Here is a 26,176-nt window from a genome sequence, read left to right as displayed (position 1 = left end):
TTATTTATGGCAGCTGATATTTTTCTTGGATCCCTCTCATCGAGAGGTGTAGGATTGATCTAAAGATCATCCGATTCCGATAAGTATTCATGGAGTTATGAATTTATTTGTGTTATAAGACAATTCGTCAAGGTCGGCCAACAACCAAATAAACCCGGAGTTGTCTATAATGCGACTTTTTGGAGATTCCGGTGACGGAATCCGGCGGAAGAAATTGAAGTTAAATCTTGATTTGTTGCAGTTAAAATGGTTTTTTAACTGCATATTTGGATTCAGCACCCTCGAAAACCCCTGGGACGCTTTCATTGTGCAGAAACTAGCTATCAAACTTGCGATTCCAATAAATTCCTGCCGGATTTCGACCGGAATAACCCGCCAGAAAGGCTTTCAAAAAGTCGCGTTATAGACTATTTCAATAAACCCCACATGTGCTCAACGTTTTAGTATAAAAGGAGATGACTTGAGAGTCATTTCTCACACACACTTCTATCTTGATTTCTCTCCACTTGTCTTGGGTTTTAGTGGAAGAGAAATCTAGGAGTGGAAGCCCTAGACGTTGGAGGAAAAGAGGTTGCCCTAGATGCAGATGGAAGGCAGCCCTAGACGCAGATAGAAGGCAACCCTAACGCTATCCTAAGGCAACCCTAATGCAGTCCTAGAAGGCAACCCTAGACGCAGATGGAAGGCAACCCTAACACTATCCTAAGGTAGCCCTAACCTATGTTATCTCAAGGGTAACCTAGCTGCAGTCAAGAAAAGGATATACGCTGCCCTAATAGGTCCTAGCCGCAACAAAGTCATGGGTCTTTTGGAGGACTGAGCTGCTGTTAGGAGGGCCTAGGAGCTGGGCTAGAAGGTAGCAATACAAGGCCTACTTTAGCGAAGGAGAAGGGACGTTAAGGTCACCCTTGTGACTACTTGAAGAGGCAACAAGGTCCATGTGAAAGCCACAGGCCTATAAGTATTGTTTTGATGGTCAAAACAACCCTCTACATGGAGTTGTAGGTGTCTCCTCAACCAGCGAGGTCACCTACCTTGTAAAGAAAGGGAGGCCGCATAATTCAAGGTGAGTTATGGGTTGATCGTTGGACTGCTGTAGGTTACAGGAGGGTGCCCTAACCAGTGACCGAATTCTGTCCATGAACAACAATACAGAGGTGTTGGACACTGCCACATAGGAACTGCAATCAAATAGGACAATGGGACAGCAACATGTTGGGATGACAACTTTGATGGGATAGCCCAATGACATAGGACAACAATGACAATTGTGCAGCAGTGGCACAAGTGGGACAACAACATGTTGGGACGACAACTTTGATGGGACAACCCACTGACATAGGACAACAATGACAATTGTGCAGCAGTGGCACAAGTGGGACAACAACTATTACATGACAGCAGCAAAGTGGGACACCAACTATTACATGACAGCAACAAGCATGGACAACATGGCAAGCAACAAGCATGTACAACATCAGAAGCATGGCAAGATGTGATGGGACAACAACAAAACAATGGGACAACAAGAAAACATGGAATGGCTATGTCACTAACAGTGGGACAATAGTATGTCACATAAGAAAGCAGTGGCTAGCATGGCGCAACAATGGCACACGGGACAACAATGCAGCATAAGGTGCAGCTGTATGATGTGTACAACATGGTCATGAGGTCCAACATTGTGATGATGGGTGCAACATGATGACGAGATGCGACACAATGATAGGTGAAGGAGTCACCTTGGAGAATCAGTTGAAGCAGCATGTCTTCAACTGATCTCATGTATCATCTTCTTAGAGATGATCTATGCTCTTAATTAGATAAGTCAAAGTGTTGACTTCTATTGTAAATGTACTGTCTTTCTCTCTGATGAACTATTGAAGTACATATAAGAAGAATTGATCAAGGGTTTCCCCACATTGGGGTTTGTCCCTGGCTAGCGCCACATCTTGTGTCCTCTTGTCTTGGCTTGTCTTCAACGATTTATGTTTATGTTTTATCTGCAGTTTACTTTAATGCTGATGTGATTGCTAATCTGGAAAAGGTATTGAGCTAACTATGAAAATTGAAGTAAATTGCTCTAAGCATAGAACATACCTCAAATTAACAAAAAGTTAAAGAAATAGCAGATGATGAAGGGAAGGAAAAGTACAGGGAAACAAACACAGTGGCAATGAATCTAATTGTAGATGGATTAAAGGACAACCTAATTCCCTATATATCCAATATAGATGCTACAAAAAAAAAGGAAAAAAGAAAAGAACAAAAAAAGATGAATGAAGCCCTCTCCAAGTTATTTGCCATCAAGAACATTGGACAGGTTGCTAGTCTCATGATCTGAAAATCACTCGTGAGTGACCTCAGTGAATTAATGAATGAATGAAGGTATTACAGACTCATGTGTTGGTGTGTGTCTATGTTATCTTAGGCAACGTATCGATCAGATTACAAAATACACAGGCACTGGAAAATGGAAAACAGTAAGAGAGACACAGTAAGCAAATATAAGAACACAACAAATTAATAAGGAGTTCACCTAATCCTCCAGGGCTACGTCTTCGGTCCAACTTTCAGTGGTGGCCTTTTCTTATTGTGTCTTTAAAGCAGAGTTTTTACAATGAGGAGCTCAATTTGAGTCTCCTGAAATAGATGATGCTTAGCAGGGTGGTTCTTGGATTCCCCAAGCCACTAGAGTACATAGACTCTTCCTTACTAAGTCTCGACCTCCACTGGTCTTGAATGGGATGAGTCCAATTTGGTACTCAGTTCCCGACAGATATCCTCTCAGGGATTGCTCGAACCTCTCAAGCCCTCTGTCTGCGCGGTGCTACCTTACTCTGCAGGTTAGCTCGGCTCTTTGTTTGCTACTTCTTGCTTATTCTCTGTTCTGTCTCATTGTCTCCTTCTTTCTTACAGTGCTCGCTTCGCTCTCGCTTCGCTCTCTCCCTGTCTCTATCTCTGTCTGTTCATGGCTTAAAGCCAATTTGTCTCATGACTGTTTGCTTCCTCTTCCGCTCCTTTGGATCGCCTACTGCTATTCACTTGGAGTTCCCTGCCTCTGCGCCATCGTCACTGTGTAACGTCTCGCAGGGAAGTGGCCACTTGTCCTCTCACGAACTGCGCCAACTCTTCCTGAAACGGTTTGGTATTTCGGTTACTCTGTGTAATAATTCATCCGCCAGCTCAGCGGTCAAATCAGACTTCAGACTTTTATACGCCGCAACTTAATTCTCCCTCCAGATCTGGTCATTCATCAGGCACAATCTCCATCGTCAGATCTAGAGCCCCCAGATCCTACAGTGTTTGCTCTTATCGCGCGGTTGACTTGCTTGGATGTTAGCCCGCGATGAGAGGCGGTTTTCTCTCTCATCCACTGGACACGCGTCGTTCACTGTATGACATTGCTGGGTCTCCTGACAATTTCGCTTAGCACCCAACATGCCTCCGATATTTTGCTGGTTTTGGAGCACGGGACCCGCCTTTTGCTTTAGCGCTTTTCCCATGGTTTTCGACTTTTTCTTGTGATCGAGTGCTCGGGGCCTTTCCATTTCGAGGGGTTTTGCCCAGCAATGCGCGAGCGCTAATTGCGCATCAGAAACGACCTCTGTTTTCCGATCTGGACTTCCTAACTGCTAGTTTGCGTCCTGCGCGGTCTCCATGGGCCTCGGTCAGTGCACTTTGACCGAGGTCCTCATCGTTCCTTGCTGGCTACAAACTGCCACTGTCCAGAGGTCTTCCTGATAGCTCTTTGTTCACAAGTTTTTGAAGTCTGTCCTGATTTGATATAGTCATAGCACTTTGATAATTTTCATGGATCCAATTCGGATCACGGCCTTCCCACTGAAAAAGCTTTTGGACCACCAAAAGTTGGTTTTCAAGCATCGACTAAGTGAGGGTACAATTGTCTCACTTGTCCAATCTCTATCCACTTTGCACTGCTCGGCTTTGAACCCTTGAGCCCAACTCTGAGGTACTCAACATCTCCCCTGCACGTCGTCCTCACCTTCCTGTCCAGAACTGTGTCTTCCTGCAATTCATTAAGATATTCAGGTAACAGGTCATCAATAGAAGGCAATTGACTCTGCTCTTCGGGATCCTCAATTAGTGAAGGTTCAAATAGTCTCAAGCAATCTGCATTTACGACTGAGTAGATGTGCATGTAAGCTGGTAGATCAAGGCAAAAAGCATTCTCACCAATCTTCTCAAGTATTTTGAAAGGTCCATATCTGATAGGCTTTAGCTTTTTACCTTCACCTTGCATCCTGTCCTTGCTGATATACAACCAGACTTGGTCACCAACTTGGAAACTATGCTCCATCCGATGCTTGTCATGCCTTGCCTTGTATTTGGCTTGGCTCTTTTCCAGCTGTTCCTGTACTGCCTGGTGGATCTCTTGGATCTGTTCAATGAACCTAGTTGCCCTGTCCACATCATTGTGTCCTTCAACTGTGGTGTCTTTACCAAAGACAAAATCCAAAGGAGACTTTGGGGTGAAACCAAAACAGGTCTCAAAAGGAGATCTTTGTGTAGAAGAATGTTTTGCTCTGTTGTAAGCATGCTGCACATAACATAAATGCTCATCCTAAAGCTTAGGATGCTTGCAGCAATATCCCCTGAGTAACTGGATCACTGTCCTGTTAACTATTTCTGTCTGGCCATCAGGTTGTGGATGAAAAGCTGTGCTTTTCTTCAGTTTGTTGTCCATCAGTTCCCACAGGCTTGACCAAAACTTCCCCATAAATCGTGTGTCTCGATCAGATACAATGGAAGTGGGTAATCCAAAATGAACCCATACATGTTGAAAGAACAATTTTGCAGTTTGTTCAGTTGTAATCTGTGTATTACAAGGTATCAAAATACACATTTTGCTGAACCTATCGACAACAACATACAGATAATCATGACCTTTCCTAGATTTAGGCAGTCCTCCAACAAAATCCATGGAAACACTTTCCCAAGGGTGAGAAGGAACTGGTAATGGAGTGTACAAGCTTAGTTTTCTATCGCTGGGCTTGCTTTTTGCACACATAGTACACCCTCTTACATATCTAGAAACTATCTCGTTCATTTTTGGCCAATAACAAAATCTTTGCAGCTGTGTAACTGTTTTACTTACCCCAAAGTGACCTGATATTAGAGAAGTGTGTGCTTCTCAAATTATCTTTACTCTTTCAGTTTTTGGAATGCATAGCTTCCCACAATGATATAAGAGTCGGCCCTTTACATGATAATCCAATTCTTCTACACGTTTGCCTTGACTTAAAGTTGCATATACATCTTTAAAGTCTATATCTTGAGCATATTGTTCAATGTAACTCTCATGTAACACAGAATTATGCTTAAGTATAGTAGATGCATTTATAATGGGTCTAGATAACATATCTGCAACTTTGTTATGTATGCCCTTTTTATATCTGATGATTAAATGAAACTGTTGTAGAAAAACCATCCATCTATAGTGCCTTGATTGCTGCAACTTAGTTTGGGAGTGTAGATATTGAAGTGGTTGATAATCAATATGTATTACTGTCTCTTTGCCCATTAAGTAATGTTTCCACTTTTTCACACTCTGTACTAATGCATACAATTCTTTATCATATGTAGGATAGTTAACTACTGCAGAATTAAATGTCTCAGAATGATAACATATGGGTTTACCGTGCTGTGTCAACACTGCTCCCATGGCATAGTCACTAGCATCCGTTTGGATCTCAAATGGTCTTTGAAGATCAGTTAGTGCTAGTACAGGTGCTGTACTAATCTTTTCTTTCAAGGTGTCGAAGGCTTTCCGTTGTTTGCCTCCCCACTGAAACACCTTGTTCAATCCTGTTAAAGCATGTAAGGGAGCTGCAATTAAGGAAAAGTTAGAAATGAACTTCCTCCAATATTGTGCTGCTCCTAAGAACTTCTAACTTCTGTAGTAGATTTGGGTTTAGGCCAGTTCGCAATGACTGCCACCTTAGAGGGTTCTATCTTCAACTCACCACCCCCTACTATATGAACCAAATAATTGAAGATGTTTTGCCAAATTCACATTTTGAGAGTTTAACATAAAGTTTTTCTCTTTTCAAAACATCTAGTGTCTGCTTAACATGCTTTAAGTGTTCTTCCCACGTTTTGCTAAATATCAAAATGTCATCCAGATACATAATAAAAAAATCATCAAGAATAGGTTTGAGTACATCATTCATTAATCTCATGAAAGTAGCATGAGCATTAATTAAGCCAAAAGGCATAACCAGCCACTCATACAATCCCTGCTTTGTTTTGAAAGTAGTCTTCCATGCATTTTGTTCTGCAACTCTGACCTGATGGTATCCACTATGCAAGTCTAACTTGGAAAAATAAATAGCTTCTTTCAATTGATCTAAGAGATCATCGATGCGAGGAAGGGGATAACGATTTTTGATTGTTATCTTATTCAGTGCTCGGTAATCAATGCACATTCTCCACAAGCCATCTTTCTTTCTCACCAAGACGATTGGTGACCCATATGGTGATGTGCTAGGTCTGATGAACCCCTTCTCGAGCAACTCCTGCACCTGCTTCTTGATTTCTGCATTCTCTAAAGCGGACAACCTGTACATTCCAATGTTAGGCAATGGAGCATCTTGCTGCAAAATAATATCATGCACTATTTCCTTTTTGGGTGGCAGACCTTTAGGTTTTTCAAACTCTGAAACAACCTTTTCTAAATCAGCTTGCTGTTTAGCATTACAGCCCTCAAATACATTGGTTTTATCAGGTTTCTTTTCCTTTACAACCATCAGTAAGAATTGTTTGCATGAATTTATCATTCGTTTCATCTGCCCTGAGTTTATGAGAGTATAATTATTCTTGAGCTTATGAGCTCTTACAAAGTATTCGATTCCATCTTTAACAAGTAGATACTTGTTCTCAGCTCTATAGAAAATAGCTTTTCTGTCATACAAGTAAGGACTTCCTAAAACAATTCTACATATATCCAAAGGAATTATGTCTAACTCAACCTCATCTACAAATGCTGACCCAAAAGAAAACTTGAATTTGCATTGTCTAGTCACTTGTAGTTGTGCTTTATCATTTAGCCATCCTAATGGGTATGGTTTCTTGTGAGATGTAGTCACTAATCCCAACTTCTTTACAATTGCTTCAGAAATTAAATTTACTTGTGAGCCACTATCAAACAAAGTATCAATCTTTTGATGTTTGGAAATAACTCAAATATGGAAAAGCTCATGTCCTTTTCTCTCATTTTCTTCATCAATAGTAGATTGTGTAGAATTACTAGTAGATGCTTCAGAATTCTTACCTCTTATACCTATCGCTGCAATAGTCGTTTCATCTCCTGAGTCTGACCCCAAATCTTTCTGAATAGCTGTAGTAGTCTTCTTCTTCTTGCCCTCGAACTTCTTAGGTCTCAGCTCCGGATGCAGAACCCAGTGATGCTCATCATCATGCCCATCCTTTTTACAGTGAGTGCATGAAGACTTGCTTTTCTGTGCAGTGTTAACCTTCTTTGCTTTCCTTTTCTGTTTTCTTTTCTCCTTATTCTTGCTTGCAGTGGGTTGGGATGATCCCCCAACTTTTGGACTTCCATTCTTTCCTCTAGCTTCTAGATGAGTAGCTTGAACAGATACCTCATCTATACTAGTGGGATTAAACATGAGGATAGTGTGCCTCATGTAGCTGTGTAGACTGTTAGCTCTTGAAATTTCACCTCAGGCTGAGAAAGGCAAACCTCAAGGCCACATCAAACCATTTAGCTTCGTAGCTAGCCCTACGGGGCAGGAGAAGGCTCTCTCCGGTCAATCTCGACAGATCTTCAATGGGATGAGATGACCAACAAGGTAACACTGATATTAGGCTAGTAAACTGATTAAAAAGGTTGATTTGGGGTTTTTTGGGTTTTTGGTGGCAAATTGAGGAATTGCAATTTTGGGTGCGGGGATTTGACACAGTTTCTGCAGGGGGTTCCTTGGGGCGAGGTAGGAAACAGTATTGATGCCTTAAACTGAGATGGATGATCAGGAATGAAAGATAAGGAGCTAAAGAGAGCAAACAATGACTTTGAATTCCCTTTAGACAGTAGAAAACATTGAAATTAAACAAATTTAAAAGCAGAGCATGGCTAGCATGAATTCATACTTTAACACTTCATTTGTTTAATGTGCAGCAGTAAAGGAAAGGAAATGATTCACATAAACACACTTACAAGAACATTGAGAAACACACCATCAACACATGAGTCCACAAGAATCCCAAAGAGGACTGCAAAACCCTGGTCTTCCTTAGCCAAAAATTGCAGAGATACAGTGAAATAATACAATGATAGCTTCTCCCTCAAGAGTCCAACCATGAAAATGAGCAAGAAAGTACATAATATAGATGATCTAACCTCTTTCCCTGCCTCCATGGGTCGAGCTCACTATCCTAGGAGCTGTTTCAACCACCTCTAAACTAAGCACTACAAAATAGGCAGTGAAAACAACTTGCCTTTATAAACATGGAAACCAGTTCATACATTCAATTTTTACCCTTTACATGAATAAATCTTCTAGAAGAGTTACAAAAAGGTAAAAGTGTCTAAAAAGGGTCACAATTACATCAAAGAGGACCATTATTAACCTCAAAAAGTCAAACCAAGTCAAACTGTGCTTTTCCGAGCTGTTACAGTGAAATCTGACAAAGTTTGCCTGACGGGTCGTGCACCTTTGGAGCTCTGTTTGAGGCACTTGCAGGTATCAGAATTGGGTGCAGGATAGCTCGTTGGAAAGGTCTGTGAGTCTACTTTCCAACCCAACTGGAATTTTTGGATTTGGAGGTCATTTGAACTGTCAAAACTTAATTCTCCCAAGACTGGTTTTTGCAACTCAAAAAAGGGGCAGAAAGTCAAATTTTGCATGTATTTTGACCTTCTGGAGGCCCAAAACTCCATAAAAACTCAAGTCCATCCATAGGCATATGTAACTTTGCATAACAAATCTAGAAATGCTGAGTTTTTGCAAAAAGGAGCTGCCATGACAAAGGGTCTCACCGGGGGTGAGACCCGTTGAGGAGCCAAAACCTGTAAATTTCCAAAAATTGCCAAAATTACCCAAAACTTTCAGAATTTTTTGGGATTTGAGCTGTGGCTAGGCTAATGAGTGCCATGATCCTTGAGTGAAGCCTCAGCCAAGATACGGAGGGGATTTGGCTTCTTTCTCTGTTTTTGAGCCTCGGTCAACCTCCTTTGAAAAACTTTCATTTTGGCTTTGCATACATGCATCCTTGCCCAATAATGATTTTTCATATTCCTCAGCAGCTTTTTCTCTTGGTTGGCCTTAGCCAACAGCCTCTCTAAGTATGCATTCACCTGGATGAGCATAGACTCTCGGTCAGCAGGCAATGGATCACCGGGTCTTCTTCGGTTCAAGACTCGGTCACTACGAATCCTCCATAACTCATCAAGTGCTTTCTCCTCCTCCAACTGTTTGTTCCGCTGCTCCAGGTAAGTGATAGTCCATTGGGCACCCTCAAGTCTCCTCTGTAAAACATCATTTTCAGCCCTGAGATGCTGAATGATCTCCTTTGCCTCTCGGCTAGGAGAACTGGCCTCAAGATCAATCATCTCAGTGTCTGGAACTCCTGATGGCCCCTCATGAATCATGGGCTGTTTGCCCCTCTGTGGTACCTGTGCTGGTGAAGAAAGCGAGGCCCCTTCCACTTGATGTGGAGATAACACTCGCTGTGCTGATGATGAAGGCGAGACCCCTTCCACCTGCTGTGAAGATAGTACTCGCCTGGCTGCTGCAAATAAGGCCCTTGGGCCTTTCTGATAGGTGACCAGAGGTGTGGAGCTGACATGTCGGGTGACCGGAATATCAGGCTGCTGAGATGGTCCTCCCTCCTCATGAATGACCTCATGATGTGGCTAGGGTGGCACTGTGAAAAACTCACGAGAGATAAACTCCTCCCATGAGATACCCTGCTGTGTCAACTGATGCAAAACTATGAGCTGAATCAAACCATAATGACATAAGCTCCTGTACTGCTGGGCCGGGGTCTTTCTCTGCAACATGGGCACCATTTTCTGAATGTTCTGAAAGAAGAAAACCGGGATGTTCATCATCCTCACTCGGGTGAAGTGCATCAAGAGGCGAATGTGATATGAGTAAACCTGTGAAAATCTGCCCTCACAGGTAAAATAGTGCATAATAAGCCTCATGATGGGAGCATACTCGCTCCGGAGAAATCTGAATGGAAAAACACCCGCTAAATGTCTCAAGAATGGTGGCTGGACATAAGGCTCAAAGTGAACAGTTTCTAGCAACTTGCGCTTAGGCCACACCTCACCAACATTCGGTATCCCTGTAGCATGTGAGAACACCTCGGGTGTCACTGTAAAATCTACCCCTGCTAGATTGACATGTCCATCATGCAAATGTAAAACAAAGAGGCGGGCCAACTCTCTGTGATGTTGAATCCGGGAGATCCTCTCACAAAATTGATAACAAGACATGTACCGAAAACAAGTGACTGCCATAGGACAAGCATGTAATTCTACCGAAGAGGTGGGCTCCTCTCGCTTATGATGTCCACCCTTACCACCCCTACGAGGCCTCCTCTGTACCTCAACCTCTGTAGATGATGAGTGGTCATCACTTTGCTCATAAGTTTCGGTTTCCGACATGGTTTAGGAGCAAAGTGGACAAACTGAACTGCTGTCTCTGCCTGCAAAAAGTGCTGAACTCTATGCTGTTTCAAGGGGAAAAAGATATGAGGGAAATGTTAGGGGAGGGATCTTTTAACAAGGAATGGGAATATATAAATATAACAGGGAATTTTTAAGGGAAATGTTGCAAATCATTATGCATATAGGAATACATATTTATAATTGGGAAATCATTTGCAAAGATCATTGCATATGGGAAAAAACATGTATGAAAGTGAACATGGGAATATGCATACATGTATTAATAGGGGAAATAGGGAAACCATGCACAGAACATGCTGACATATTTACCAACATTTTTTGTTATTTACACATGCATATGGTGGAGGAGAACTAGGGTTTTGAATTTTTTGATGTTTTGGGAGAGGGGTAGGGTTTTCATTTTTAGTGATTAGGGATGGGGAAGATTTGCATTTCATTTATAAAATGATATGGGAAAAGAGATGAACATATAAGTGTGAGTGAAAGGGAAAGGAGGGAAACAAACCAAAGGGAAAAATAGCTTGAAACAACACAAACCCTAGCACAGTTTGCTCATTAACATTGCAGCCATATAAAGGAGTTTCACTTGCAAAATTTTGATCATTTTAACATGTTCATGACATCCACCATTCATAACCAGCAACCATTCCATGTTTAGAGCACCTACCTCGAACAATTTGATAGCTTGGAGGGCGTTTGAGGCAATTTGTTTGAAGTTTGCAGCAAGGCGGTTCAACGGGTCGCGCACCACGCCCAACGGGTCGCGCCCGTTGTTTTTCTGAACTGTGGGAGGCCCTCTGACGGGTCGCGCGCACCCAACAGGTCGCGCACCTGGCTCGACGGGTCGCGCCCCTCTCTGCTGCCCGAAATCGCTTTGTCTTTGCTCCTTTCTCTCAATCACTCTCTCAAACCTCTCTTGCAAGCATTAGGATGCACAATGAGAGTGAAAGGAGGGAATTTGGGCTTTTATAAGTTTCATTTGAAAAAATTTCATTCATAAACCCACTTTCTAATGTTTTCTTTTTGACACTTTATAACACTGATTTTTGGTTTCTTTTATCCTGAATTTGACTCATTGAGTGCTTTGACTTGATTCTTTTTGCAGGTAGATCATCTGAGGGATCTTGGCAAGGGGACCAGGGTTGCATTTTTTCCGCTGAAGACTTTTGAAATTTCATCACTTATTTACAAAAACTGAGAAAATGACCTTGGCTTTAAAAACAGAGTTTTTTAAATCCAAGGTGAAAGTTCACTGTACAAGATAAAAATATCGAAGAAACATGTTTACAATCCTCCCTCTGGCTTGCTGAGTACTCATGGATTTTCATAGACATGACCTTGCAGAGATAAATGACCAAAACCCTAGACCTAGGACTTTGACCTCAAGACAAATCAAGACAAGCTTGAAAAACTTAATGACTGATATGATCTGATCCAACAAAGCCAAGAGGGGTATAAATAGACCAGCTCCTCCATCAGGGTTATGGCATGCCTAACGGGATGCAAAATTTGACACTGATGAGACACCTACGAATGCAAATGCAAAGAGCTTTGATCGCTGATGGAGGGCTTTCAAGACCGACACTAACATTGGCTCCAATGGGGATGGTAGCTCCTTGGAGGTACCAAGAACCTTAGACCTCTGGGAGAGCAGACCAATGCTTTATTCATTGGGCAATGGAGTCAACTTATTCACATGTGACCAAATTTAAAACAACTTTATTTGACTTGGACAATTGACTGAAATTCTAGACTAACTTGGACACTAACTCACTTACTCTATGCAGAAAATGAACTGACATGAAACAACTTGTAAAATTCACACCAACTAATCACCATTTTCAGAATTATAGCCTTCACCGCGGGCCCCAAACTGAAGATGAGAGATCAGTTTCACACTTGCTGCAGAATGAAAATGAAATGGTATTTACAATGAGAATGATTTGAGCAGTAAATGCTCAAGCATGATACCTTTTGAGCAGCCGGCCATTCACCGACCCACCGAGACATTCATCACCGTTCATTTCTTTGAGAAGAAAAGCATTTGGACCACGATATGCTGCAATTTTGTAAGGACCCTTCCATAAGTTGTCGAATTTTCCATGCTTCCCTTTATCTTCATTGCGGGCATCCCATTGCAACACAACATCATCAATCTGAAACTCATCTGCTTTGGCCTTTTTGTCATAGATTTTCTTTATGCGCTCCTGCAACTTAAGGGAATTCTGGTGAACCTCTTCTCGTGTCTGCTGTAAATGAATCATTTGACTGATCCGTCGTTGCATAGGATCCTCCTCACCACTAGCTTTTTGAAACAACTTGGCTACTGAAACACTAAGTGAAGTAGGAAACACTGCATCAACTCCATAAACTAGTTCAAAAGGTGACATACCAATTGACTTCTTTTGACTTACCCGATCAGCCCATAATGCATTTATTAACTTCTTGTGCCAGCTCTTCTTATTTATTTCCAGCAATTTCTTTATGATGTTCACTAGAGATTTGTTCGAAGATTCGGCCAACCCATTACCTTGCGGATGGTAGGCGGTTGAATGCCCCAAGTCGATGTTATATTTATAGCAAAAATCAACCAACTTCTTCGATTTGAACGCGGCTGCGTTGTCTGTAACCAACTTATGTGGACAGCCGAAACGTGACAAGATATTATTTTCAAGAAAAGAAATAATTACCAAATCCGTGGCTTGCCGGGTAGGAATGGCTTCTATCCACTTCGTGAAGTAATCTGTGGCGGTCAAGATCCATCGATGCTGCCCGGAAGATGCTGGGTGGATTTCGCCAATAAAATCCAAGCCCCACTGCTGAAATGGTGCGCTGATTTCAACCGGCTTGAGAGGCAATGGCTGTAATTTCTGTTTTCCTTGAAAAATTTGACATTCATGACAGCTCTTTACCGCTTTATACACATCAGAAAATAAAGAAGGCCAATAGAAACCAGCTCTCAAAATTTTATTAGCCGTGGTCTTCCAAAATAAGTGACCCCCACAGTCACCTTTATGAAAATCATCTACTGTTGTCTTAGCTTCCTCTTCGACCAAACAGTTCAGCAAGATGCCACCGGGATCTTTCCAATAAAGTGCAGATTTGATAATGCAAAATTTGGCAGCCTTTAGCTTCAATGTTTTAGCTTTGTTTCTAGGCATTCCAGGAGGTGAAGATAAATTTTGAAGTACATAAACTATATCAGCATACCAAGGAGAAGACACAAAGATATCGGACACCTGTAGAACTGAATTTTCTTCATCTTCATCGGACAAGGCAGCAATCAAATTGATATCAAGGACGTGAAGGTTTGCTTCAGCCATCAACTTAGCAAGACCTTGACCTCTAACCAACTTGGTAGGCTTAATTTCTACATCATATTCTAATAGTGCAGCGATCCACTTACCCCTTCTTCCTTCCGGTTCCGTTTGTACTAAAACATCCTTCACAGCTGCATTAGGAACATATGCTAAAATATGAGAATTCAATATGTAAACCCGGAAATCTTTCAAAGCTTTGATCAGCGCCAATGCTTGCTTCTCAATGATATTATAATTCAACGCTCCGTCTCTTATGATGCGGCTGAAAAAAGCTATGGGCCTCTCAACTCCATCTCTCTTTTGCATTAACACGACTGCCAATGTATGCTCAGAGGCAAATGAAAACAAAATGAAATCCTGTGTATAATCTGGGCTGATCAAAGTTGGGGCTGAAGATAAGATTACCTTTATCAAATTAAAAGATTTCACCGCCTCTTCGGTCCATTTGAGCTCGCTGTCCTTCTTGAGCATATTTGTTATCTCTCTAAGATGTTCAGCAAGATTGGGGATGAAATGACGCAGAAAATTCAATTTACCATTGAATGACTGAATTTCTTTCTTGCTACGGGGCTGCTCCACTTGCTGAATTGCTTCCACTCGTGCAGGATCTATACGAATGCCGTCTTTAGAAATGATATGGCCCAGCAGCTTGCCTTCGCTCATAGCAAAAAGACTCTTTTTCGGATTCAATGAGATGCCATATTTTCTGCACTTTTGAAACACCTTAGTCAAATGAAACAAATGCTCTTCATCTGATTTAGAAAACACGGTCAGATCATCAAGATAAACAACTAAAAAGACATCTTTCTCATTTGCAAAGGCCATGTCCATTGCCCGCTGAAATGTGGCACCCGCGTTCTTCAATCCAAACGGCATCTTGGCATAATGAAATGTACCCCATGGAGTAGTAGATGCTGTCTTGTCACGGTCATCTTCGTGCACCAAAATCTGATTATATCCGGAGTAACCATCAAGCAATGACATTCTAGATGCCCCCACAACCCGCTGTAATATGTGGTCCATCTTGGGCAGCGGATAATTGTCCTTTAATGACACCTTGTTCAGAGTTCTGAAGTCTATACACAAGCGAATCTCACCGGTTTTCTTCCTCACGGGCACCAAGTTTGAGATCCAATCAGAAAACCGGATTGGCACTATGATTCCAGACTTATACAACCTGTTGACTTCCTTCTCAATCAATGGCAACAATTTAGGATTAATTCTTCTCAACTTTTGCCGGAAAGGCTTTTGATTTGGCTTTATGGGAATGGTATGCTGAATAATGCTTGTGTCATAAGTTTTCAAATCTGAATAGTCCCATGCAAAAACATTAGAATACAGAGACAATAATCTGATATACTCTTGCTTTACCTTAGGCGGCAACGCTTTTGAAAGCTTCACCAACTTTGGATTTGCAGCTGTCCCAAGATTTACATCTTCAACTCCTTCATCCGTAGGCCTCAAAGTTGGCTTGCGAGTCACATCATCTTGATCGAACAATTCTTCCAAAGGAATCAATCCTTTAGGAATGTAATTGTCCTTGAGCTGCAACACATCCATTTGATTTACTGCTTCAGCTTCCGTGTCTATTGAAATGTCTTCGAATTTACCCTCAATTTGCAGAAAATCTTTGATCTCCTCGTCATCTTGGAAAACTTGCCAACACCTTTGATTATCTGGAACTGTAGGATGATGCTTCACATATATTTCAAACTTATTGCTGGAATTCATGGGAATTTTCAGATTACTCGCTGCCTTAGCCAATGCATCCGCAACACCATTTTGAATCCGGGGCGCACATGTCAAAGTATGTTCAGAAAACCTCTTTAAAATGTCCAGGACAGCATTCCGATATGCTCGCATACGAGGATGTTTGGCCTGAAATTCACCTTTCACTTGCTTGATAACTAACTCGGAGTCGCCATATACCGCTATCTTCTTTGCTTTCAACTTCCGAAGGATTTTCAGACCAGCAATAAGAGCTTCGTATTCCGCCTCATTATTTGAACAATCAAATGCCAATTTATAAGAACATACCCATACCTTGCTTGGAACTTGATTTTGGGCTGAGAATGGGCTTCGAATCCACACATCTATGCCAGCACCATCACTGCCCACTGCACCGTCAAAATCCATGGTCCAAAGACCATCCTCATCATCTTCTAAATGCTGAAAATCTGATTTTGATTCATGTTCTGTTTGCTGCCCTTTTATTTCAGCAATTGGTCTTATGACAGCAGACCTTTCTTCACTTTCCTTTCTCAAAACTTCCCTGAAATTTTCTGCAATGTCTGGTATATCTTCTACTTGAACTAACTGACTATCTACCTCATTGAAATTTTCCGCAAACAAAACAAAAGATTCTAAATCTGTTTGTACATAATTTACAGGATGATTGACGGGCTTTTCCTTACTAGTGATCATGTATTTCATCTTTTGTTCCCGATATAACTTCCTCATTTGACCGAAAACTGGAATTGTGGCAAATGAAAAATCAAGCTGAAGTGTACCTTTGAGTTTGGCTCCCCATGATCTCGACAGCAACATGCCAAACCGCGGAGGAATATCCGCCACCACTACATCCATCAAAACATTCTTCGCTGGAATTTGATCTAGACTCACCACTAAGTCTTTGATCAAGCCAATACATCTTACCCGGCTGGAATCAAACGAATACAAATCATGATACTTCCTTGTGATGTCAAGTCCCAGCTTCTCCATGATTGTTTTCGGCATCAAATTATGTGAAGCTCCCGAGTCAAACATGGCATTGTGCAACACAAACTCATGCAAACGCAAACTGATATAAAATGGAGGAACATCACTTTCGGGAGACTCACCATTTAAAGCTGGCCCAAAGATTAACTCCGGCTGATCATCTTGTACATTCACCATGTCTAGCATTGGATCAAAATTCAGCAACTTGGAAATTTGGCCTCGGTAAGTGGTGTTCTTCATGACCTCCGTCAAAGGAATAGATATCTTCAACTTTGCAATCTCATTCTCCAAACTGAAAACTGGAAGCTTCTCACCTTCTTTTGCCGGATTATCTCTTTTTTCAGCTTTATCCTTCGGTGCATTTGATGGCTGATCTATCTTTGCTGCTGGCGATGTTTGAGTTGTTGATGGATCGACTATATCTTTACCTTTTGAGGAAACCGAATCATTCTTTGCTGCAATGTCTTTCCTTTTCTGCACGGGATTTATAGGAATAGCTCGGCTTCTCAATTGCCTTTGCTGTCCTTGCTGAGCTGACAAAGCATTTAAGTACCCTCTTTGATATTCTTCAGATTCTTCTTCAAGTATTGCATCGTTTGACAAAATATAATGCTCATCTTGGGGAAAGACGGAATTACTCACCAACTCATCTTCTTCTGTAATATATGTGGGCATATCATCAGGAGTGAAGAAATGATTTTCCTCGCCAACATTATCACCTTCATCTTCAGATTCTTGGCTAACAAAATTCTGCTGAAAAGGAGGTTTCATTTGCTGCTGAACTGCTGCTTCTTGTGCCTTTGTTTCACGCTGCTTGATCCTATATTGTTGCTGCTGTTGACCTCTGAAATTGGGATTACGAATCTGAGGCTCCGGCTTGTCAATAGTAACCTTTTCAAATGTCCTTCTAAGCTGCTCAAGCTGCTGGAGAACAACCTGATTTGATGTGGATGCTTCCTCCTTGATTGTGACTCGCTTTTCTGCCTTCATCCTTGCTCTTTTGTCATTCAAATTTGCCTCAATGCTGACAGCAATTTTCTGCATTTCCTCCAAGGTAGGTGGATCTCTGTCTCTCAATGAATAAGCCATCTCCGGATCAAAACCATCCGGGAACTTAAGAAGTGCTGATTTTCTAGATGGCCTCGAATCATCGGGAATAGCATTATAAACTGTATTGAACCTGATTATGTAATCTTGAACAGACTCACCGGATTACGCTTGAGGTTGTTGTATTCGGCATTAATTTGAAGCGGATCCTTTCTGATTTCCCACCGATCTAAAAACTGATTCTGAAGTGCTTCCAAAGTAGTAATGCTGTTAGCTGTCAAACCTCTGAACCATTTTCTAACTTCTCCTGCAAATGTTTGCACGAACAAATACATGGTGACATCTTCCTCATCTAACTCATATAGATCAAAGAATGTGGTCATCTTGTCGATATGCTGCTGAGCTGTAATACTTTGTGGAGTGCCATCAAACATGGGGATTTTACTTTGATAATCAGCTGGCATATCATGAAGATTTGCAGGCAAAACCAGTGGGGCAAACCGAGCAGCCATTGCTCTAGGAGGGGGAGTAGGATGGGTATGAGGAGGTGGAGCTGTGATAACAGGGATTATTATAAGAGGAGATGTAGTTTGTGGAGTTGGGGGAGTCGGAGGAGTAGGAGAAGAAGGAGGAGAACCGACTGTTGATTCGGGATAGGTGATTATAGGTGAAACTGAAACATAAGGAGGATAAGCTTCTTCGTGAGCCGTGATAGTTGATCCAATGTGATCAGAAATATTCTCAACAAAATCAGCAAGGGTAGTAGCTTGAATACGTGACTGAAGATGTCTTAGGATGAAATTTTCAACCAATTTATTATGTCTCTCAAACTCAATAGCAGCTGCAAAATCAGGGTCAAGAACTAGAGAATCGAGCGCACTTTCAGACTTAGCTTTAAACAGAGACAACTCAAAGCTTTCGTCAAAATCTAAATCTTCAAGATAATCAAAAATAGCTGGGCATGAATGAGATCTGAAAATGGGTTTAGGATCTGTAGCCAGCTTGTTTTCTCAAAATGACTAGGAAAGAAAAAGCATTCAGCCTGTGAAAACTCTCAACCTATCATCCACGGCTCAGAGTTAACAATTACACTGGGATAGGATGTCAATGAAGCACTATGTTCACAAGCTCACGGAGATTGACTGAAGCAGCGTTTATCTACTTGCGCTGATGTAAAACAAGAGCGTTTTCGAAGGCTACCTGGCGTAACTTCAGGCTCCGTCTAAGACTTATGAAATAACACGTCAATGAGCAAAGGATTAGATGTTCTCCCCAGTATGGTCGCCAGTATGTTAGCTCTTGAAATTTCACCTCAGGCTGAGAAAGGCAAACCTCAAGGCCACATCAAACCATTTAGCCTCGTAGCTAGCCCTACGGGGCAGGGGAAGGCTCTCTCCGGTCAATCTCGACAGATCTTCAATGGGATGAGATGACCAACAAGGTAACACTGATATTAGGCTAGTAAACTGATTAAAAAGGTTGATTTGGGGTTTTTTGGTGGCAAATTGAGGAATTGCAATTTTGGGTGCGGGGATTTGACACAGTTTCTGCAGGTGGTTCCTTGGGGCGAGGTAGGAAACAGTATTGATGCCTTAAACTGAGATGGATGATCAGGAATGAAAGATAAGGAGCTAAAGAGAGCAAACAATGACTTTGAATTCCCTTTAGACAGTAGAAAACATTGAAATTAAACAAATTTAAAAGCAGAGCATGGCTAGCATGAATTCATACTTTAACACTTCATTTGTTTAATGTGCAGCAATAAAGGAAAGGAAATGATTCACATAAACACACTTACAAGAACATTGAGAAACACACCATCAACACATGAGTCCACAAGAATCCCAAAGAGGACTGCAAAACCCTGGTCTTCCTTAGCCAAAAATTGCAGAGATACAGTGAAATAATACAATGATAGCTTCTCCCTCAAGAGTCCAACCATGAAAATGAGCAAGAAAGTACATAATATAGATGATCTAACCTCTTTCCCTGCCTCCATGGGTCGAGCTCACTATCCTAGGAGCTGTTTCAACCAGTGTTGAAAATATCGCCGATATTTCGGCGAAAATCGTAAATATCGCGAGATTTTGACCAAAACGATATTTCGGCGATAATTTCTCGCGATTTTTTCCAGTTTTTAATTTCGCGCGATATATCCGAAATCTCGGCGATTTTTTGATAAATATCGCGCGACGACCCTAAAAATCGTCGGCAGCATTTATAAATTGGGGTTTTAATGTTTAATGAACCATTTCTGTTTCGACCTGGAGACGCTGCGGACTGCGGAGGGTTTTGGCTGCGGAGGGTTCCAAATTCCAGGTATGCGTGCAGCTACGTATTCCCCATTGCCCAACCGTTAAACTTAAAATTTAATACGTTGGCTGCGCAGTGCGGAGGGTTTCCGTTTAATATTTGACGGTTGACCATAATGCCCAGCGTATAACTATATACAGTTACACAATGCTCAACATATATACATAAAACTTTCATGAGACATTACCTATCATTCTTATCTTTTATATGCTGCAGTTGGAGAAATGCGATAGTTGCAGAATTCCGATTTGCTCATGGCAGTGTAAACATTTTGGAAATTTTCCTTGCTGGTTCATTTATGTATAGATGTTCAATAGTTAGCGAGTTTGACAGTTAGTATTTTGTAGCTTGGTTAGTCATCAGTTAAGCAACTGTAAACAGTTACGAACAATCGGCTTTCAGTAATGTTTAAAGTTATATATAGTTCAAACTTCTAACTATTCTTGCTGCTGTGATGAACTTGCTGTAGAAGTGATAATGATTTGCTTTTGTTCTTGATGCACTGATAGTTTGTCCTTTCACTGCTTCATTACTTGAGTTCTTCTTTAGTCTTCACTGTTTACTGATTGTGCCTTGCTTCCTTTGATAATGTGTCCACCCTGTCTTTAATGGTGTGGCTATATACTGAAATGAAGACAGTCCTGTAGGTCTCATTGCTTGATGGGTTGTAGTTGTTGGGGAAAATTCATTGCTTAGAGAGACAGTAGATATTGTAGGTGATGAGAATGTTCTTCTCTTGAAGAGTGCTTATACCTGCATTGTGCAATAGAGAATATTCCCAAGCGAATCCCAATTCCCAAAATAAAAGAAAATCACCCTTGACTACATGCAATTAGGCTTATGACAAAATTCTTAAACAAATTGGGCCTATATGTGACTTTACTTATGCCTAATACAAATCCAAAATGCAGATGCGAGTTATAAATTATCTGACCTGTGGATGCATCTCCATGTGATCTCTTCTACCTGCAACAAAGGACACAAGACAAATCCAAAATAATATATATATATATATGCCAAATAAGGCTTACCTTGATGAAAAACAATCTTATGCCTGAAGAGATGAAATGTTGTTGATAACGCTGGAGTAATATTGACAGATCCTCAAAACAAATGTGCCTTTATTGTTTGAGATTCGTTGAAGTAAACTGCTCCAGGATGTCACAGTCCAGGATATTGTCAACTGAAGGTAAATGATCAATTCTTAAATCTGGAACAACAAGATTCGAAATACTTCAAGGTAGAGCTCGGCCTTTTGGATAGACCAATTAGGTGTGTGTATCTTGATTAATCCAGTTGCTTGAGGGATCAATGATAGGACTGTGTGGAGACTTAGTGTGACGGATTGATCACTTGCGACTTTCTTCTCAAGCTACAGAACACTCAACTATATAACTGCTTATTAGCCCAAAGTTTATACATGGTACAATTGGGACAGCAAAAGCCCTTCTCTCTGTGTATCACAGTTCACTTGGGTTTGAATTGTAGCAATATGTAAATAGAGTTAAAAAGAGAACAACATTCATTGAAGGGAAAGTACATTAGATCAAAAAATTTAATCAATTGGGATATATCTTTAGCTCTCAACCACATACAACAAACTTACATACCTGTTGTATAGACTCTAGAGTCCAAACAGTTCTCTGAATTTGATAATGTGCTACCAAATTACCAATAGTGTTCTCCCTATTTATGGATGCGAAAGAAAATAAAATCTGAGTCCAGCCACCTATTTCTACTCATTAATACAGAGATATACACTTATTGGCCCAAAATTTATGTTGATTTCTTTTCTTTGTCCATGGTCTTGTTTGTCAAATTGATTCAACTGTGTTGAAAATATTGGATGCAACTATTATTGTAAGACATATCCATTGTGCCAACTTCGCTAAAATACTTTTCCCAAAATTTGATAGGAGTTATGGTGCCCTGCTACTTTACAGTCCACTAAAAATGAGAAAGGACAAAGGGGAATTCCTATATAGGTTTACTTGCCAATGGGATGTTGATTTAGTAGTGAGAAAACAATAGTTGGTTATGTCATAAGCCATACACCAAGTCTCCTATCGAGGGAAAGTCCTCCCATCATCGACTATGTAATTAGGATTGGATGAAACTGCCAAGTGACTTTGATGGAACAACTCCCCCTAATTTCTTTTAGATCTTAGATAAATATAAGTTTTTAAGTTTTTGATTGCTGTCAGAGCTTTTCTTCATAATTTTATAAATTTATATATTAAAAAAACAAGGGTTATATATTACTTAATAAGTTATTAAGTTACTAATTCCAAATTTGTTTTGGTGCTGTAGGTTTCCTTTTGAGTTAGCGGCTAACAGCAATACAAAAATACAAATATCCCAAAAAACTTGGACCCATTTTGGGAGTATGGGATCCCTGATGGTGGGACAAATCGTGCATATCTTTCATGCAAATTGTGTGGGGACAAGATGACAGGTGGGGTTACACGACTGAAATACCATCTTGCTAGACTCCCTGGACATGATGTTGGCATTTGTAGAGTTTCTAGTCCGGAGCTTATACGAAAAGCTCTTGAGGCAATTGAAGAAAAGGACAGAAAGAAGGAAGAGGTGGAAAGAAACAAAGCTGAACGTGCAGGTAGATCCCTTGGGATATCTTCTCATGATTTTGATGTTCAGGGTAGTGGCCCTACTGGCGCTAGTGGGAGGGGCTCCACAACTGGCACACCATCACATGCTAGTGTGAATGCGAGGTCATCATTTTTTGTTCCACGAACAGGAGCTGGAGCACAACCTGGCATAAAATCGCTTGTCAAAAAAAAGGAGAAGGAAGAAGCAGATAGAGTCATGGGGAGGTGTATTTATTGGAGCGACTTACCTCTCAGCATCACAAAAACCAATCCATTTTGGCAACCAATGTGTGATGCTATTGCTGTTGTGGGCCCAGGGTACAAAAGTGCCACATATGAGGAGTTGCGGGGGCCAATTCTTCAAGCAGAAAAAGAGGACATCAACTCTAGATTGGCGGAGTTGAAACAGACATGGGAAGTCACTGGATGCACAGTGATGTCTGATGGTTGGACAGATAGGAAGGGTAGGACCCTTCTAAATTTCTTGGTACATTGTCCTAAAGGTACCATGTTTATTAAATCGTTGGATGCATCAGAACATATCAAAGATGCAGCAACGATATGTGAGTTGTTAGATGGGTTCATTCAGGAGATTGGTGTGCAGAATGTGGTGCAAGTCGTAACAGACAATGCAGCTAATTATGTGTCTGCCGGCAGAATGCTTATGGAGAGGCATCCCACATTGTTCTGGACTCCATGTGCAGCGCATTGTCTTGATTTGTTGCTTGAGGATATGGGGAAACTCTCCTTCATCAAGGAGGCAGTTCATATGGCTAGGAGCATCCCCAAGTTTATTTATAACCATGCTATTGTTCTTAGCCTTATGAGGAGGTTCACAGGAAACAAGGAGTTGCGGCGTCCTGCCATCACACGTTTTGCCACAACCTTTATTACTCTTCAGTCTTTGCTTCGATGTTAGTACGAGTTGAAGCAAATGTTTGTCTCTAATGATTGGCGTGGTTGTAGATACAGCAGGAGACCTGATGGGAAAGCCATTGAAAAAATGGTGTACTCTGAGACATTTTGGCGTGGAGTAGAAGAAGCATGTGCAGTTAGCGAACCTATAGTAAAGGTTCTTAGATTGGTGGATGGAGAGAAGCCTGCAATGCCTTATTTGTATGAGGCCATGGATAGGGCCAAGGAGGCCATTCGTTCCTATTATGCAGACAAGGGTTCTGCTGGCCTTAATAGGCAGATGATGTTATGGGATGTGATCGATAGTCGGTGGACAGGGATGCTTCATCGACCCATTCATGCAGCAGCACTCTTCCTCAACCCTGCATTTGCATACAAATGCAATTTTCGTTTTGATGGCGAGGTGATTGAAGGGCTCCATTCCTGTATTGAGAGGATGGTACCTGATTCTGAGGTTCGTCTCAAAATCAACCGCGAGATACATAATTATCAGGATTGTGTTGGCCTATTTGGCTTTCATAATGCCATTAAGGAAAGGGCCCTCTTCATGCCACGTAAGTGACAATTCATCACTCATTAGAAATTATAAATTTGAATTTAATTATGTTTTAACTTTTAAGTTTTTGAATTTTTTATTTCATTATTTTGTTGTAGATCTTTGGTGGCGAAGCTATGGTGCAAGGGTACCAAATTTGCAAAATTTGGCTATGCGAATCTTGAGTCAAACATGTAGCTCTTCAGGGTGTGTGAGCGCAATTGGAGTGTATTTGAGAAAATACACGCCAAAAAGCGCAACAGGTATAACTTTGAACTCAAGCCTTCAGTTGAGCAATTACACTTATTGTAATTTTTAATTTTTAATTTATGACCTTCAAGTGTCAAGACTCAAGAGTCAAGAGTCAAGACTCATTACTTTTTTTGACACTCTTACAGGTTGGAGTTCGCACGCCTCAACGATTTGGTGTATGTGCATTACAACATCCGACTTCGAGTGAGGCAAATAGAATCACCAATGGATCCAGATGCCATTTCCTTAGACAATATTGATGTATTGTCTCCGTGGAGGGTGGAGTCTCAGGAGCCCATATTGGAGGAGTCACCTTCATGGTTGGAGGAGCCAGTGGCAGATGATCCATTAGAGCAGGGGCAGCAAGAGGAGGACTCGGAGTCAGAGGAGCAGCAGCACTTAGAGGAGGAGCAGGAGGAGCTGGAGGAGGACACTGCGGGAGCATCAGCATCAACACCATCTGCTATAGATATAGGAGAGCATAGCTCCATGCCTATCACTCATTATTTGACATTAGGTGCAGAGGCAGTGTCAGGGCCTTCTACTACTAGGGGCAGGCCTGACAAACAGCCCATCATGTTTTCCCGTAAAAGGGGGGAGAGGGCAGTAGATAGATAGCTGCTAGTTTTATTTGTTATGCTACATGTAACTCATGATGATGAGATACTTTTATTATTATATGTGATGTTATTTTGTATTGGTTCTCCACATTTGAGTCCTTGAATGGACAATTATCAGGGATTAGCACGATTTGGTATCGCCTTTGATATATCATTTCTATTTGACATCATATATATCAGTGTTTTCTTCATATTTATGTGCCAATGTGTTTATTAACTTTATTTCATGTTGTTATTGCTTTATATGTTTAAAAATCTGAAAAAAATGAATATAGTATGCATTTTTTATGCTTGCTTTTGTTGTTTAAATTCTGAACATGAAGATGTTGCTTTAAAAATTAAAATAGTTTCTTGAGTGTTTGTTGGGCACTGTATAGTTATACTCATTTAATGCCAATTTTTTGTTTTTTTTGTGCCCTAGGTTTGAATTAGTTCACTACAAGTACAAATGTCAAATATGCCAAAAGCTTTGGACCATTTTGGGAGTATGGGGAGGCTGTTGGTGGGGCAAATCAGGCACTTATATCATGCAACTTGTGTGGGACCAAGATGTCAGGAGGGATTACACGATTGAAATACCATCTGGCTAAACTCTCTGCATATGATGCACCAGATGTGATGCCTTGTATGGTTTCTAGTGCAGAGGTTATACAAAAAGCTCGTGAAGCAATTGCTGAACAAGACAGAAAGAAAGCTGCTAGGGAGAGGCCAATGGTCTCAGATAGATAGCTGCTAGTTTTATTTGTTTTGCAACTTTTGCTACATATAAGTTTATAACTGATGATGATGAAATACTTTTAAACTTTTATATATGTGATGTTGTTTTGTTTGAGTCCTTGATTGGACAATTATCACTATCAGGGATCAGTAGGATATGTGATGTTATTTTAATTTTTGTTTGAGTCCTTGATTGGACAATTATCAATTTATCACTATCAGGGATCAGCAGGATTTGGTATCGCCTTTGAAGTTTGATGATGTATCATTTCTATTTGACATCATATATATCAGTGTTTTCTTCATATTTATGTGCCAATGTGTTTATTTCATGTTGTTATTGCTTTATATGTTAGAAATCTGAAAAAAAAATGAATAATTATGCATTTTTTATGCTTGTCCGATATTTTGCCGTTATTTTGCGATATATTTTTCGCCGATATTTCCGATAA

The 26,176-nt window shown here is 40.9% G+C and overlaps 2 protein-coding genes across 3 annotated transcripts in view; both read left to right on the top strand.

The window, feature by feature from the left end:
- The window catches only part of LOC149195620 (thioredoxin-like 3-3), a 269,342-nt gene that overhangs the window by 62,605 nt on the left and 180,561 nt on the right, over positions 1 to 26,176 (top strand). The gene's annotated exons all lie outside the window — the stretch shown is intronic.
- LOC149195622 (uncharacterized) overlaps positions 23,622 to 26,176 on the top strand; it is a 32,200-nt gene continuing 29,645 nt past the window's right edge. The window contains exons 1-2 of the mRNA XM_089407973.1: positions 23,622 to 24,154; positions 24,255 to 24,342. Of these exons, the coding sequence (XP_089264099.1) occupies positions 23,689 to 24,154; positions 24,255 to 24,342 (554 nt within the window). The 5' untranslated portion in view covers positions 23,622 to 23,688. The remainder of the gene's footprint in view (positions 24,155 to 24,254; positions 24,343 to 26,176) is intronic.

This window comes from Pinus tabuliformis, chromosome 2_2 (genome assembly GCF_031772625.1).
Source record: "Pinus tabuliformis cultivar Carrire ecotype Pingquan chromosome 2_2, CPIR1, whole genome shotgun sequence".
In the NCBI taxonomy this organism is placed as follows: Eukaryota; Viridiplantae; Streptophyta; class Pinopsida; order Pinales; family Pinaceae; genus Pinus; species Pinus tabuliformis.
The sequence above is the reverse complement of the archived record's forward strand: the minus strand, read 5'-3'. Positions and strand labels throughout refer to the sequence as shown.